Source organism: Mandrillus leucophaeus, unplaced genomic scaffold (genome assembly GCF_000951045.1).
Source record: "Mandrillus leucophaeus isolate KB7577 unplaced genomic scaffold, Mleu.le_1.0 Scaffold663, whole genome shotgun sequence".
Classification (NCBI taxonomy): Eukaryota; Metazoa; Chordata; class Mammalia; order Primates; family Cercopithecidae; genus Mandrillus; species Mandrillus leucophaeus.
In genome coordinates this window covers 1,248,018-1,265,208 of record NW_012107175.1, presented here as the reverse complement: position 1 = coordinate 1,265,208, position 17,191 = coordinate 1,248,018, and the positions used below count along the sequence as shown (strand labels likewise).

The window sequence follows — 17,191 nt, the reverse complement described above, 5'->3', positions numbered from 1 at the left end:
CACAGTGGTGCACAGGGCTCTTTTCACTCCCTTACCTCCTTCACCACATGTCATTGTGTTAAGGCACAGAGCCAACAGCTTTTTCCCCCTTGGTTTTGGGTGGATGAGCTAGTTCTCTCATATTAGAAAAGAGTAGTTGGCCAAATGGAAACCTTGAAATCTACTTAAACAATGGAGACCTATCCAATTTGCCTTCTCAGAACTTGTGTCTTAGGAAAAATGCCTGGACTGTTGAATAAATGCAGGAGAAATTTTGCAGGATATGTGAAAAAAAAAAGAATAAATCCAGAGGCTTGATCTGTGGAAGGGACATTTTCCCCATTGGTTACAGTGGAAAATTCCTCAAGCACAGCCTGGCCAATGAGCCTGGGCCTACCTGATTCATCACACAGCTCTGTCCCAATCTAGTCCATGATTCAGAAAGACAAGGGGGAAATTTTCCCAAGTACTATTCCAAGGCCTCCTGAAACAATTTAAGATTGTTCCAACTGAAGGCACAATGTCTTCTCATCATTTTGATTCACTAAGAGATGAACGTAGCTTTTCCTCACTCTGCTCCTACTCCAAATTGTGCCAATATCCAAGAGAAGCTGCAATGTGTAACTACAAAAGGACTGGATGTTGGAACCTTGGTGATAGATACAGCTCATCCCATGGAAGAACAAGCCAGGACAACTGGCACTAAAGTGGATTAAATCAACTTGTACCCATCTTCACCTGTTACTAAAATTTTAAATGTGGATTTTGAACAAACAAGTGCATAAGCCTTAACCACCAGATGAAAATAAAATGGAATCTATTGAAAGTTGAACTGAACTCCCCCCGCCCCCTCCCCCAAAACACACACACACACACACACACACACACACACACACACACACACACACACTCTATGTCAAGGAACATTTCTGCTCTTTTCTCCTACGGATATGCAGTCACTTTCTGGAGATGAGGACAAAGTAATTTTCTATCTACCAGAAGTATCCATACTGCATGGAAATCTAATGACAATTCCCAACCTCAGTTAAGGACTTGTTTTTCCATTTTTTTGAACTTCAAATACTTTCTAAATTGTGTTAGCTGAAGCATTGTATGTATATAATTAACTCATAGGTCCCTCTGGGCCCATCTAGCTAAACTTGTGGAGCTTAACTGAGCAAGACATTTGCTGATGTCTCTCCCTACAGTGATACCCATTGAAATGAATACCTTCTACAAGATGAAACCTAGGAAATGTCCTTTCTAAATTGGCTTTCTAGTGATTGGGGTTGATGTCTTTTCCAAATTAGCTTTCTAATGATTTGAGTTGCTTCATTAAGTGTTTTTGGCTGTTTCATAACAATAATGTTCTCATTTTCTTGCAAAAGTAGAGTTTGAAATTTGGGAAAACATGGGTGGGGAGGGAATTCTATAATTTCTTCCTAGTTGAAGTAGGAAGACAGGTCTCTTTTCTGTATTATTTGGATTCCCGAAATTCCCCCAGGGTAGCAGTGGCTCTCTGTGAGCACAGGGCTCTTATGCTTACGTTCCTGTGCTTCAGTGTACCTTCCACGCTGAGAGCAAATAGAAGGTGTTCCTGCACAAGCAAAACCTAATGGAGGGGCTGCAATAGTTTGTCCAAAACGAAGTGCAAAGGGCAAGGGAGAGTGGACTTTTTCAGACTGACCCTGTTTACTAGTCTCGTGCTTTCCTTCACCTGTGTAGACACAGATGCTTTATTGAACACCAGCCTCCTATAGTTAGAAGATATTTTGACTCTTAGGAATGGGGGAAGCAATTGCGAAGTTCTGGCCCCTGCTCTCCCTCCTATTCCTAGTGGAGGGCTTAAGATAGGCTCTGAGCGGCGCTTTCCACTCTCTCCTCTCTTTCTGAAGCTTCCAGCCCCAAACCTCGCCCTTTAAATACACCAAGGGACCACATGCATCATATAAGGGTGAGGAAAAGGGACCTGGATGTAGACTTCCTGACTATCCAAAGGAACCTACTTCTCTTTTCTGTCCTCAAGTGCAAGTGTCCGGAGAAGGGCAGTGAGCTAGGGGCTCTGGGTGCTAGCGTAAATGCAGCCCTTAGCTGAGTGGCGCGAGAGGGGAGGAGGTTGGAAGAGCGCGTCTATGCATTCCACCTGAACCTGCAAGCTAGTCGCTTGCTGCCCAGGTGCCGATTCGCGGCTGCATGCGCCCCACTGCAGTAAAGAGCAACCGCAGCCTCTGCCTCGGCCACCACCGCTGCTGGGAAAGAGTCCTGGGGCTGCTGACGCGGTTGGGAGGAGCCTCGCCTTTAATGCACCAGCCGCCTCCAGCCTCCTGCAGCAGCAGCAGCAGCAGCAGCAGCAGCAGCAGCAGCAGCTGCGAGTGCGCGCGTGTGGGTGTGAGGGTGAGTGCGCTGGCGCCGTCCGCAGCGCCCTGCCCAGCTCCCCGCCAGCTTCCCTACCCCCGCCTGCCGGAGCCGCCCTCCCGTGGGACCAGCACCCTCATTCCGGCCAGGCAAGCCTGAATCCTGTCCCTGCCATCTCGCCACTGCAGCTCGGGTCCAGAAAGGCACCATTTTGTCGCGGCTGCCCGCTCTCCCAGGGGGAGGAGGGATCTTTTTTTGCATTTTGGAGCGGCTGCCAACGAGGGGAACCTGTTGGGCATCTCCCCAGACCCGCTTGTGAGCGCCTCCGGGGCGGGCGGGCGGGACCAGACCCCTCGGGGCACGGCGCATCTTGGCACCCGGAGGCAGCGGAGGCAGGCGCAGCATCCTCGCTGGGAATTGGAGCTGGAGTGAGCGCACCGCGCGGGAGGAGCCGCCGCAGCCTCGCAGAACCCGAGTGGAGGAGGTGACAGCTCCATTGCCGGGTTTTTATTTTTTTTTCTCTCCGCCTCCCCGTCTCCTCCTCAGGCTCGGACCATGGTGCAGTCCCACTGGCTCCCCTGCCCCCCTCTCCTGTGAGACTGGCTGCGGGGAGGGATCATGGATACTTGTCTGCCGGCTTCTGGTTCCCACGCAAGTAAGCCTGCTGTCAATGGAGGAGGACATTGATACCCGCAAAATCAACAACAGTTTCCTGCGCGACCACAGCTATGCGACCGAAGGTAACGCCAGCCCCGCCGCATTCCGCCGTTGGGGCCGGGCGCAAGTTGCGGATCACTGTGCTTCGTGGGCAGCTGGGCGCGTAGTGGCGGAGACTCCTCCCGGCCCTGGGGCTGGGGCGGGGGCTCGGCTGGCCCCGGCAGCCGCCAGTGCACCCCGCATCCATCCGGGCTCCGCGCGGCGAGCCCGGCGTTCAGCAGCAGGTGGACCCGGCGCCCACGGGAGTTAAAATGGCCCTCAGGGATTAGGCTTTTCAGGGTGGGGCTCTCGCCCAGAAAGATGACCCCAGGAAGGCAGATGATCCCTTGCCCGAGATGTTTGCAGGGGTTTTGGGGGGAGAAAAAAAGGGAGGGGCCCAGTAGGACCTTGGTACCCCCTCCCTGAGCGAAACGATGTTATGTCTCTCAGTGGCTGCAGGGAGGGCATGGTTTCATTTCCTGCCCATTCATCTCCCCGGCCGGCCAGGTTACCTGCTCAGACAATCAAAACCCCAAAGGCCCTTTGCAAACGGCCGAACGTCTTTCCTTTTGGAAGTGCATTAGCAAAAATAAAAAGGTGGCTGGGGAAATAGTGCTCTAGCGGCCAGCGAATGAGCCTGACACGTGGGGCGAGCAACGCGATCGGTGGGGCCTTTAAAAATCACCATTATGAATTCTGCAGCAGTAGTTTCTGCTGAATCAACAGCCAGCAGAAAGCAAGAGGGTTCAGCAAGCTGAGCTTTGCCAAGAGGTGAAATTGTCGTCTCTCCCTCTCTCCCAGCTTGTTCTGACATAAGCCCTAGTGCTGTGCGGGCAGGGAGGGCAAGTCAGCAGGTGGAATCTCATTCTTCCTTTTGTGTGTGAATAGAGAGTAGAGGCATTTTTCCCCCCAATGCCAAAACTTTTGCATTTTTGCTTTCATTTTCTACCTGTAGGCCTTTTATCCTTAGCCACTCCTACAAAGTGTTGCATTATCACATTGTAATATCCATGCGAGAAAATGTATGTGGAAGTTCTTTAGGACAATGTTGCAAGTTGTATTAATTTAAAATTATTATTCTTGGATGCTAACATTTCTGTAATATTTAATCAAATCAAAAGACTACTAGAGAAATGTGATGGGGGAGTAAAATAGTTCAAACTCTGAAAGAAATAAAAAGACACACACACATCTGGGGGTAAAGGTAGCATCTTCTATAAACATCCTTGGAAGTTCTAGATAGAAGGAATGCCCAGTGCTATTGAAAGTATATTCTCCATTTGCCATCATTTTTGGAGAGCATCAAGCCCAGTATGCCCATGGTGCTAGACAGATAAAGCAGAGTTGTAAGCTCTGGCCTCCAGGAGCTTAGAGATGGCTTTTAAGATGTGCAGTCCATCTCTCCCCTATCCAGAGCACCATACTTACCGATTCTTTTTCTGTGCATGATGGCAACCTGATTGCAAGACGTTCTCCCTCAATCTTAGTGCTTTGTCACTGACTCAGTGACTTGATAGCATATGACTAACTCTGTAGCTAAGCATGTCATCCAAGAGAGAAGCTGGCCTTGAATCTGTTGGCTTTGGGGGGTAAATTTCTTTCTGTTTGTAACCACAAAGAAAGAAAGCTGCCTTCGTGTTTTCTTGTATATTACATTATGCAGGCAAGAGAAACTTAGCAAGCTGAGAAAATGCCCAGAGTGGAGCTATGTGTATAGGAGTGTCAACTGTGAAGTGAAGAAATCAGTTTAAAACGGCATTCTTTTATTGTTTTCAGGGCCCTGGATATTACCTTTGTTCTTATTTTTATTCCATTTTTGAAAACTCTGATTCTGGATAGAATATCTAGGTTCATGTAGTCAGCAATTAGATATGAGTTTATAGCAATGAGCTTTCTGGCATGTGAGAATCAACCTCTCAGATTTCTTTCTCTTTCTCAAACACATACACATACTAAACACACTTAAAACTAACAAACCTTTATTTCACAGAAGCTTCCAGGTTTTAAAATCTGATCTTAGAGAAGGTATGGAAAGAAAAGGAAAAGAGAACTTAAACAATGTAAATACCAGAAGTTAGATAGAGCAAGAAGTTCCCTATGGTTTTGACCTATTCGTTTCAGGGAAGATTCATGCAATTTTATTGCCAGAGGGGGAAGAGTCCCGGTTCTTCCAATGAATACCTTAAGAAGTGTTAGTATACCTCGAAAGAGCACCAGATCAAAAGACTCTTTGTTAAAATTATCCTCACTGGGGACTTGCCCCACAAGTTTTCTTCCCCCTTATTAACTTATACCCACTTACTGGGTGGGGAATTAGCTTCTAGCTCCTTCTATAGATCTTGCTTTTCTGTTTCCTTTAATATTTCTACATTTTCCTCCTATCTGCTCAGTTATGTCAGATTGTTCTTTTTTTCCTCCAAAATATCTCCTTCACATGTATTTCTGAATTTTTCTTCCGTTTGCTCAGATCATTCCACATTGCAGTGTTCTATTTAAAGCTGAAAGGTTTTTGCTGTGTAGTTAGTGTGAAGGACTCTAAACTCAATTTGCATTGTAAGTGGTGGCTGCAGGCAAGTTCATCCAGCTAAGAGCAATGCAAATGCTAAAGGACACTTTCACCCCAGCTCCCCTCTCTCAGTCTCTTTCTCTCTCTCTCTGTCTCTCTCAGAAGAATGCATGATGTGCATTTAATAAATAAATTTCCTAGGACTTTTTTTAAAAATTCTGAGCATGAAAGTTACTGCCCTCCCCTACCTTTCCCTATCTTTCCTTCTCTTTTAAAGTTAACATCTTTGAGCATCTTCTATGTTCCAAGCACTGTGCTGAGCTCTTCATGTATAGCATTTCAATATATCTAAACCCTGTTAAATGGATGTTATCATTTCCATTTTCAAAGAAGGTAACTGATGCAACTGAGGACTGGAGATGTTACCAATTTGCCAAAAGTCACACATTGAATGGAAAACCTTGTCTTCAAACTCAAGCCAGTGTCTGAAGGCTAGGTTCTCCCACTAGGAAATTCTGCACTGCTTCATTTTCGTTTAGCTTCCAATCAGGTCTTATTATGGGAAAGATTGCAATGATTTTATCTTGGTGTGTAAGCTGTGTTGCCATCAGGCATAAAATCCTTTGCAGGGACAATATGAAGTGTGTGTATGGGGTTATATAGAGGAAGGGCCTTGGGTGGGGTTGAAATTTCCCACAAAAATAAAGTCAACACAATGATTTGATTATTTATTTATTTATTTTTAAGATATGGAAATCCAGGATTCCTAACCAGGGATTCATCTCTCAAATCTCTCTATATATGGGTTTCCTGCTATATTTTTAGGCTTCAGTTAGAGCCAAGTAAAACCCTGTCTCCATTATAGCAGCCTGTGAGTTTTCTAGATTAATCTTCTACTTTCAAATGGGGCCACAGATAGAATGAATATTCTACATAGATGGGGTATTTTAAAATAACTGCCCTGTTCTTGGTTTCCTTAGCTGGAAAGTGGGAATAACAATAGAACCTATGCCAAAGAAAAATTATTTGATGCAGAGAAAGCACTCAAGCACTTGGGATATGCCTAGTACAAAGCCTACCCTTAATTCATTATAGTTGTTATTATTACTTAATATACTTGCTGGTTATATTCTGGCAACAAGTGGGTTCCATCTTCCCTCAGAAGCCTTTTTAAAAAAACTGTCTTGTTTATACATATTAAAGGAAGAACAAGTTTACTATTACAAGTAGCTCCTTTCAATTATTGATTCATTCTGCCTTTAATTCTTTCAACAAATATTGCAGAGGTGATACAGGATGTTCCAATACAGACAAGGTCTCTGTCTTCATGGATCTTTCAATCTAGCAGAGGAGACAGTATTAGACAAATAATTTTGCAAATAAATGTATAGTTACCAATTGTGACAAGTGATATTTAGGAAAGGCAGAAGATGCTTGGGGTCATAAGGTGGAAAGGTGAATCTAATTTAGATCGGGAGTTCAAGGACAGCCTCTCAGACAGCTGAAGCTGTGAACCAAAGGATGAATCTGCAATTAACAAGACCTGAAAGCATTTTAGGTAGAAGAGACAATAGGTACAATAGCCCAGAGCGATACAATAGCCTAACTGATCCAAGGAATGGAAAGATGACCATGGCTAGGAGCAGAGAAAAGAGTGATAAAAATGAGACTGGAGTCTGCAGTTCATTTTGGAATGTACCAAAAGCAAGAAATATTAATGCTAAGATACAGGGATGGGTAAATGGATAGACATATGATAAATCAAGTGTAAAATGTTAATCACTGGCAGGCTGTGGTGGTGCATGCCTGTAATCCCAGCTACTCAGGAGGCTGAGGCAGGAGAATCATTTGAACCCAGGAGGCAGAGGTTGCAGTGAGCCGAGATCACGCCACTACACTCCAGTCTGGGTGACAGAACGAGACTCTGTCTCAAAAAAAAAAAAAAAAAAAAAAAGTTAATGACTAAATCGAGGTGGTAGGTCTATGGATAATCACTGTAATTTTTTTCCACTTTGCAGTCCGTTTGAATTTTCATAATAAAATGTTGGGGAAACAAAGACTGGAGAAGTATTCAGGGACCAGATCACATCAAGCCTTGTTGACCACAAGGAGTTTGGACTCTATCCAAAGATGAATGGAAAGTCATTAAGGGAGAAGGAAACATGATCAGATTTGTTCTTCTAGAAGCTTAGTCTGGCTGCTATGTAGGAGTTAGAGAGCCAGGCATGTAATGAAAAAGAATGAAAGGTGGGAGATAATTAGGAGGTCATGGTGTGCTCCAGGATGGTGGCAGCAGTAGAGATGGAGAGAATTAGATGGATTTAAGATACATAATAGAGAAAGAATGCATTGCACTTACTTGATATGATTGGGTGCAGATGGAGAAGGTTATGTCAAGGATGACTCCCAGAATTTTGCCATGAAAATGGATGCGTAATGGGGCTCATCACTGAAAGCGGAAACAGACTTTGAAAACTGATTAGTTTGAGAAGACAGTGAGACATCTAGTTTCACAGTGAGACTTGCAAGTAGGCAATTGTATTTCTGGGTCTGAAGCTCAAGAGAAAGACCTGGACTAGATAATAAATTTTAGATTAAACATCACCAGCATATTAAAGGTACTTAAAACTGTATGAATAGATGAGATGCCTCAGATAAGAGCATTTCAGGGCAAAACTTGAACCAATGAGTGAGAAAGTACAAGGAAGCAGATCTTGGCTTGGTATGAAGAAATTGTAGCCAAAAAGTACCTCACAATAGAATAGGGCCTTGGTAAGCATAACTAACTACACACTGATATTATTCAAGTAATGGTATAATATATGGCCATTTCTCAGCAATGTGTTAGGATAAGAAGAGTCCAGTCTTGGATGAGTTCAGTTTAGAGCGTCTCCAAACTTAAGATCTGAGTGATTTGTGAAATACATTAGGTTTTTAGGGCCACAGAGAATAAAAGTGAGGAAGGTTCCTCCTCCATCCTCCATTCCACATAAATTCAAGAAAAAGGGAACGTATGATGAATAAAGCTGGGAAAGTACATGAGAATGGCTTTTGATGTGAAGATGCTGGGAAGGCATTGAAAAAATAAAAGGGGGTAGTGTCATATGATGGAGAGCTGCCTCATAGTTCCTTAAGTTGCTTTGGTATTTGTATGCAAATGCCAGATCAGAATGCTATTTCCAATGCATATGGATGAATGTTTGAGCTCTCCACTGTTCTCAGAGAAACCTGAAATGCGAGGTGAGAAGTAGCTGCCTTACACTACTGTAAATGACCTTTCTGGGGATGGGAAATGTTCTGCTACTAAACATAATAACCAGAATGCATTGAAAATCACTAGAAAGTATTCATTATTAGCATCCAGGTCCCCAGGGGCAATCCCAAGCCATTTATGAGTGCTGGTCAGAAATGTACCAATGATCCTGGGGTGAATAATATTAGGCCAGTCCTGTCAAAATATTGATAATGCCCAATGAAAATAGCACAGCTGTAGACTGACATTCCTAGACTTTGGCATTTGCATTTAAGAAGAAATAAGGGTCCAATTTAGACACTTAGCTGAGGGAAAGAAACTAAGGTATCATGAGTACAGTCTATTCCAGGCATTTTCCTAGGTATTTCTTATGTTTACTCATTTAATCTCTTTCAACAACCCAGAGAGAATGGTTGCATTAACCCCATTTTTAAAATAAGAAATTTCGAGGTACAGAGAACCAAAGGAACTTGCATAACAAACACACATGTATTACAAACATACTCACTTGTAAGTGGCATAACCAGATTAGAGCCCATGACTGTGGATTCTAGGCACATGTTCTTTGCCCACCCATGCTGCTCAGGATCTTTTGGGGAAATGCAAGTTTTGCTCCACCCTCCACATATATCCCGTTGGTGCCTACTCGGTGCTGCTGGATTTACTTGATCCATCTTCTTCTCCTAGCACAGCAGTGCACATCTCTGGGCCTTTTCCATTATCCCACTGGGAGGGAGCTGAATTCTCCGACCCAGTAACAGAATCCTTAGCTGACTTACTCCTGTAGATTTCTTCTGTTCTATAATAAGAAAAGAAAAAAAGTGTTTCTGGAATTGAGCAATGAAGATGTGAGAACTAGCTGGAAGTTTTTTGAATAGCCTTCTCCATGTCACTCATCCCTGATGTAGAACAGTAAGCATGCAGCTCCCGGGCTGAGCTGAGATGATCCCACTGGGCCATCTAGGCACCCACTCTCCCCAGCTCATGACAACTCATATAGTTGCCTGGGCCACAGCAAGAGGAGTATGACAGAGGCAGCTGTGGGATGGCACATGTCCTTTTGCACACAAATATGTGGATGTCTGAGGCCTCACTTTGGCCAGAGTGGCTCTCCAGCTGGTTCTCATCTTCCATTAATAAGAAGATGATTTTGCTTTCACCCAACTTGTCATCTTTACCACCAAATTTCGTTCTTTTGCCTCTCCAATAGAAGTCTAGAATCAGGCTGAACATCAGCTCCAATACAAGTATATCACAGAAAGCACAGATTATTTTTATAAGTTCACTAGGGACTTTGTCAGAAATAACCCAGGAACCTTTGAGTTCTTCTCCAAGTTCACTGTGGAAAGAGTTAATAGTGGGAAATATTAATAGTTAATGTTCATAGTTTTCTTTGGAGAAAGGGTCATCCTGGGTAGTGGGAAGGGGTGTGTGCATGTATAGGGGGAAGTCAGACTTTCACTTCTGTGCTTTAGAGTTAAAAGACTTGATTGCTTACAACAAATGTTAAATGAAGGAGGGGTCTGTGTGTAAGGGGAAAAAAAGATGTGTGGAGTTTAGGAATCTAGTGGGGCCTCTATGAACAGGATTTAACCTGAGAAGGATGGGGTCTGTTGGACAGAGTGTGCTGAAGAGTACCTTACCTGAGGGAGGATGTGTTTCAGGTGTGCTGGCCTTTGTGCTTGGTGTATTAGTCAGCTCAGACTGCATTTAAAAGAACGCCACATACTGAGTTGCCTAGACAAAAGAAATTTTGTTTTCTCACATTTCTGGAGTTGGGAATTCCAAGATCAAGGTGCCAGCAGGGTTGGTGTCTGGTAAGTTCTGTCTTCCCATGTATAGCCAACTTCTTGCTGGGTCCTCATATGGCCTTTCTCCTGTGTGCAAGTATGAAAAGAGAGCAATCCCTGGCATTTTTTTTTCTTCTTGTAAGGGCACTAGCCCCATAAGACCTTATCCTTATGACCTCATTTAATCTTAATTATCTCCTTAAAGGACCTATCTCCAAATACAGTCACACTAGGAGGTAGGGCTTCAACATTTAGATTAGGGTGAAGGGGGGGTACAATTTGATCCATAATATTGGGGAACTGAAAACCTCCTCCATCAAGCATTGCTTATCACACCGGTATGGATCCTTGTTAAGTAATGAACCTGAAGTGGTCACAGAATGGCAGGCCGCCTCCTCCACTTAATGTAGACGCATCAACTTGGTGTCCTTCTACAGACACACAAGGGTGTAGAGGCTGGCAAAGCTGTAAATGTCTCTAATACAGAATATTGCAGCAAGATGCTGCTGAGAGTTCCCAGGTGGTCTAAAAGATAGAACTTGGGTCCCTAAGTACAAAATACCACCAGGAAGGACCTTACCACAGTGGGAGAGCCACACAGGAAACTCAGTGAGACTAACATTGTTCATGTAGCTTTGTAGAAGTCAGGTTAGGGCTAGAGACACTCAAGTTGGGAGGTCTGTTGGTTCATTCCAACTGCATTATTGCAATTCACATTTCCCTCTGCCTTTATGTTTTTATTTATAAGTCAAATAATACTACATTCTTTCTTACTTAAAAGGATTCAAGCATGATAAGTAGATAAAGCATGAGTCACCCTCCATCCCATGCCCATCCCACTTTCCTATCCAAAGGTTGCCATTATCAGTAGTTGGTAGACTTCCTCAGAGCCATCTTTCTATTCATGCATTTAAATATACAGGTACAGATATATAGTTGGGGAGGATGTTTGCATAAATGAGTACACACTGCCTGTTTTATCTGCAATTTGTTTGTTCTTCTTCTAGTAATATGTCTTCAAGATTTTTCCGTATCAGAACACCTACATCTGTCTCATGCCTTTTAATGGTTGCACAGTGCTCTATAGTATGACAGTACCACAGTTTATTTAGTAGTTCCCTGTGGATAGAAAATTGTTTCCAGCTTTTATATTACATAAGATGCTGCAGTGATTATGTGTATATGTGTTTCTGTTTAAATGTTCTCCTTCCTGACTTTATTATCTTTAAAGCTGAGATGACAGTTCCCATTTCTTAGCAAAACGGCAAGAAAAAATTAGAAATCTCTGGTATTCTATTTGTTTTCTGTGTAACTGTGGATCAGTAATGTAAACTAAAGAACCTGAATTTGCTAATGCAGAGAATGAGAATACCTGACCTACCTATTTATATGTGCCCAGTACTGTGTCTCCCAAAACCATTGTGGATTTGAATGTTAATAATTAATAATGACTGCTGGTAGTTATGGAGGGTTTTCTGTGTGCCAGTACAGGTTTTGAGCCTTAAAATATTTTTCTCATGTAGTCCAATTTAATTGTATAGGCTGATACTGTTCTTATCCTCCTTTAAATGAAAAGTTAAAGCAAAATAATATTATTACTAGTCCATTGTGACACAAGGGTGAGCAAAACAGAAGTCACATCCAGGTCTGTCTGATTCCAAACCCTGTATTCTTAAACTTGGCAAAAATTCATCACAATGTAGTAAATGAACACCTGTTTAAAAGAACAGTTATGATGTTGATAGAGAAAAGATGATTCATTTTTCTAAAAAATATTCTTCTGAATCAATCAATACAAGAGTCCAATTTCTACCAAGGATTTGAAAATGAACTGGGGGAAAATGGAAAGGCAAAATACACTATCGTAAACAGTAATGTGGAATGCACGTCAGAAGACCTGGGTAGGATTCCAGTCCTGCTACCATAATTTGTCACTTTTACTCTCTGGGCTTCAGTTTCCTAATCTACTATAATGAGGTTGAAGATGGGGGAGGGAAGGCATGCTCTCTACAGTAGGCTTTTCTGACTCTAAGTTTCTGTGAGGCATCATTTCTGTATTTGTGATCATCTAGGTCTCTTTGGTATGTTCTATGTTCAACTCAGGGGTGAGACTGGGAAAACACAGCCATAGGCTTTAAATGACCCCAGAAATTCCAGGGTCAAATCATCCTTCTGGCAAGAAGGCTCTGGTGCAGCCAAGAGGCAGAGCCAGAAAGAGAAACTTCTCTTTGCCAAAAGCTGCTGCAGATGGAGGAGCCAGTCTGTCTGGGCAGCCATGACTTTGAGAGGAGCCATTTGGCAAAGTTGTTGGCAGGAGCTGCCTTGCAGCATGAATGCTGGAGACAGTCCTGGGCTGGAGTGAATCAGGGACGCAGCAAAGGTGGCTGGTGGAACAAATAACCATCTGGTGAGCAGGGTGCTGCTCATCTTGCCACACTGATGGGGAAGAGCAAGTGCCAATCAATGAGGTTAAGCTCTCAATGACATGATCTGACAGGCACAATAGAATTTCTCTCCTGCTATTTTATACTCCATGGAGCGGGTTATAAACTCCAAGGGAACGTAACTTTTTCAGAAACCAGGAAGGCCCCAATTTCTTCCACTATTATAAAATAGGAAAGAAAATTTAACAATTCAAACAAAAATTATTTATTGCCAAGTGCTATGTAGGATGTGCTGGGGCATATGGTGAAGTATGACTATTGTCTTGTTCTCAAACATCTCTCCATCTATTTGGGCAGGTGACACTCAGTTCTTCTCAAAACATAATTAACCACAGGAGCCAGGGTGTGTGAAACTGTGTCCTGTTTATCTCTCTATTATTATGAGGTAGCCAAGGTGGTGGAATCAGAGCCCACCTGGCTCTAGACACACCTCTGGCTGTGCTAGTTCTGTGGCCTTGGGCAGATCACTTCATTTTGCTGAGTGTTTTCTTGCCTACAAAAATATGGCAGGGGATGAGGCAACATGTTATTATTTATATGTGATAAATAAATAAATACAAAAGAATCCCTCTCTGGGACCAATAGTTGACAGTAAACTTGAAAAGTTAAGGCAAGGAGTCACAAAAAATAACATGCCATTTAAATTTATTAATTTCAATGAAAGGCCAGATGAAGAATCAAGGCCTTACCTTTGAGTATGGATTGGTGATTGGGGGTTGTAATATTTTTCTTGCATGAACCATACCCCAAATGACAAAGACCATGTCCAATTTTGATTTTCTTAAGGTTGAACAAGACCATAGATATCACAGAAGCAATCTTACTACAGAATCCTAGATTCTTATGATTGTTCCCCAATTTTTATATCTCCTACTTTTAATTTGATGATTCTTTGTCAAGTCTTTTGAAATTCTTCGACTGACTTTTCATATGAAACAACCATCCTTTTTTTTTATACTATTCCTCTCATCACCTTCCATGATATTTAATTAAATAACAAGTATAACTGGCATCAGGAGACTTGGAAACAAACACAAATGACTCTCAGTAAATATGCAACTCAACCTGAAGGAGCAGAAGTGTGCCTATGTACCAGAGATTAGCTTACTGAATTAGCTGTGAGTACTTATAAAGGATGTTGTAGGCCTGTTTTACAGAAAGAATGGAAGGCACTTTTTCTTCTTGGAGAGTCAGCTACTTGGAGGTCTGTTAAAAGGACTTCTGCTGTAATTATGATGATGAGGAAGAGCCACTATATACTGAGTGCTTGCAATGTAGCAGGAATCAGGTTAAGTATTCCGGATGTACTCTATGTTATATACTACGTATTATGTATCTATGGTATACTACATATGATGTATATATTATATAGATGCCTGTGTGTGCATATATATGTGTGTATATATATGTATGTATCTGTGTGTGTATGTGTGTGTGTGTGTGTATATATATATATAAAATTTCAACTTCACAACAACTGTCAAAAGTATGTACAATTAGAGCTGAAGTAGGTGAGACTTTAGATCTTATTCACCATTGTTTATCCATCTCCTAGTATAGTATCTGGTGAAAAAGCACTCATTACACACTTATGGAGTGAAAGAGAAAATAGATTTCTACTTTACTGATGATAAAACTGAGGCTTAGAGAATTTGTGTCATTTTTCCCAGTATCAATCAGCAGATCCAGGACTTGAATGCAGGTATGTCTGACATAAAAATATATGTTCTTAAGAGCAAACTGAGGTACAATACAGTAATTTTTCTGTACAAAGTTCTTGGACATATACTTTGGATCTCATATTGCCTACGAATATCCTAATAGAATGAAACTTTGGTATTATCTCCATTTTATAAAAATGTGTTGATATTCTAGAACAGAGATCAGTAAACTTTTCCTGTAGAGGGTCAGATAATAAATATTTTAGGCTTTGCTGAGCATACAGCCTTTGTCCCAGCTACTCAATTCTTCCATTGTAGTATGTGGGCATGGTTGTATTCTAGTGAAACTCTATTTACAAAATCAAGGAGTAGCCTGTAGACCATCATTTGCTGACCCCCATTCTAGAAAAGTACTGGGAACCTAGTAGAGGTCCAAACAATGTTAATCTTGCAAGTGAGTGGCTGCAGTAAGTGCTAGAGGGAAGCTCACCTCACCAGAAGTGGTTAAGTGGGAAGGTGGGGCCTTGGTGGGATGCTGGCAGGTAGAGAGGGGTGGCAATGGCTTTCCTCATTGGAGGCAGAGTCTTGTGTGATGCTAGGAGGCAAAAGTATGCAAGGAAGATGGCATGTTGTTTTAACAAGTGAGCTGGAGATTAGAGATGTAACAGAATGTTTGACTGCTCATTAGAGTCCTCACACATAGTCATATCCCTTCTAATCAGTGTCTGTCCAATAGTTCACTCAGCAGTTATTTTAAAAATATTAATTATATATTAGGCACTATGCTAAAAAACCTAGGTATAAAATTTTAAAAAATTAAATGTAGACCCTGCTCTCACAGACCTTGCATTCTATTGGGAATAGATACATTAAAAAAACACATGTGAATATCAATATGAAACCTGTTAAAGGAGAAGGAAGAGATCCTCTAAGAGAATAAAGTACATGTTCATTGATGAAAATTTTGACTGTACAGAAAAGTCTAAAAGAGAAAATCAAATTTCCTTCTAGCTATGCCAGAGACAATCATTATAAACATTTTTGATGTGCTATATTTCCTTCCAGGCTCACTCAGTGTGTGTGTGTGTGTGTGTGTGTGTGTGTGTGTGTGTGTGTGTGTGTGTGTGTGAGAAAGAGATGAATGGAGAATGCTAGAATTATATGCAAAACAGCATCCTATATAGGGTTTATTTGTTTGCTTTTGCCCCAAACGCAAACTGTTAGCATTTTCTATAATATTCTATAGTTGAACCACAATTTTGCCAGTCACCTAATAATGAAAGTTTAGGTTGTTTTCAGTATTTGCTATAATAATTCTGAAATATGTAAATAATATATCTGGTTATGTTATAGAGTCAAAATCATGTCTTTGGTTATGTTGTAGAACAAGTTTCTAAAAGTAGCTTACTGGGTTAAATGGTATAAACAATTATGTTTCTAGATGATAGGAATAAATTACCTTCTAAAATGGCTATCCCAAGGAATACCTTTGTAATTACTGTAGGTGTTTTCTACATTTGTTCTATGCATATTTTGCTTCCACCTCACATTGTCACAAATTTTCAAGGTGCTTAAGTTTATCCTAGGGAACTTACGTGGGGTGAAGATCAGAAAAAAATTCATAAAGATACAGCCATTGAATTTTAATTTGATCCCATTGCCCTTCTACCCCCCAAAGCTCCAGGTACTTGGACCCTTTCTGAGAGGAGTGGCAGGCTCAGTTCTCAGCCTCTGCCATTAAGCACATGGGTGAGTAGTTTGTTCCCTGGGATTCAGTTGCCCACCTATGTTAAATAAAATTACTTTCATGGTTCCAGGGCATCATTTGTAGATGAGTATATGGAACCTGGTGACCCAGAAATGTTAATTTTCTTCAAACTGGTGAGTAGGTAACTTCAAAGAATGATTGCCCCAGTATGACAACCAGGATGGTTGTTTAATGAGCTAGTCTCTCATGGGGTACAAATTTGACATTTCTGAAAACTGTGCTAACTTTTTTTTTTTTTTTTGGTTAATACTATGTGTGGTTGAACGCAATTTGAACCCAGGCAAATCTGAAAAAAATTAGACTTTAGCTATCATTGACTTGAGACTTCCAGACATCTCTAGTCTTCTCCCAAAACTGGCACTATTGTTTAATCTAAATGAAAAGTGCAGATCTTATAAATTACCACTGTAGTTAACATTCTATAGTTGAACCATAATTTTACCAGCCACCTAATGATGGAAGTTTAGATTATTTCCAATATTGCTGTAATAATTGTGAAATAGATAAATAATACCATGACTCTAAGTCATGTCTTTGGTTATTTTTTAGAACAAGTTTCTAAAGGCAGGATTACTGGATTAAATGGTATGAACGATTATGTTTCTAGATGATAGGAATAAATGCCCTTCTGAAATCTCTGTCCCAAGGAATACCTTTGTAATTGCTATGATCCTTTTCCACTTTTGTTCTATCCATATTTTCAGTGAGTGACTTTTAGTCCACTTTCAAAGTATATTGG

General features: G+C 41.6%; 1 protein-coding gene across 9 annotated transcripts in view; it reads left to right on the top strand.

The window, feature by feature from the left end:
- Window positions 1-17,191, top strand: part of PPP2R2B (protein phosphatase 2, regulatory subunit B, beta) — a 516,438-nt gene that overhangs the window by 217,613 nt on the left and 281,634 nt on the right. For 2 of the 9 annotated variants that reach the window (XM_012001545.1, XM_012001544.1), the window contains one exon: window positions 2,881-3,074. The exons of 4 other annotated variants lie outside the window; for them this stretch is intronic. In XM_012001545.1, the coding sequence (XP_011856935.1) occupies window positions 2,881-3,074 (194 nt within the window). Of the gene's footprint in view, window positions 1-1,969; window positions 3,075-17,191 lie in introns of those variants that run through there. 3 more of the 9 variants (XM_012001549.1, XM_012001543.1, XM_012001550.1) reach the window with 3 other exon arrangements.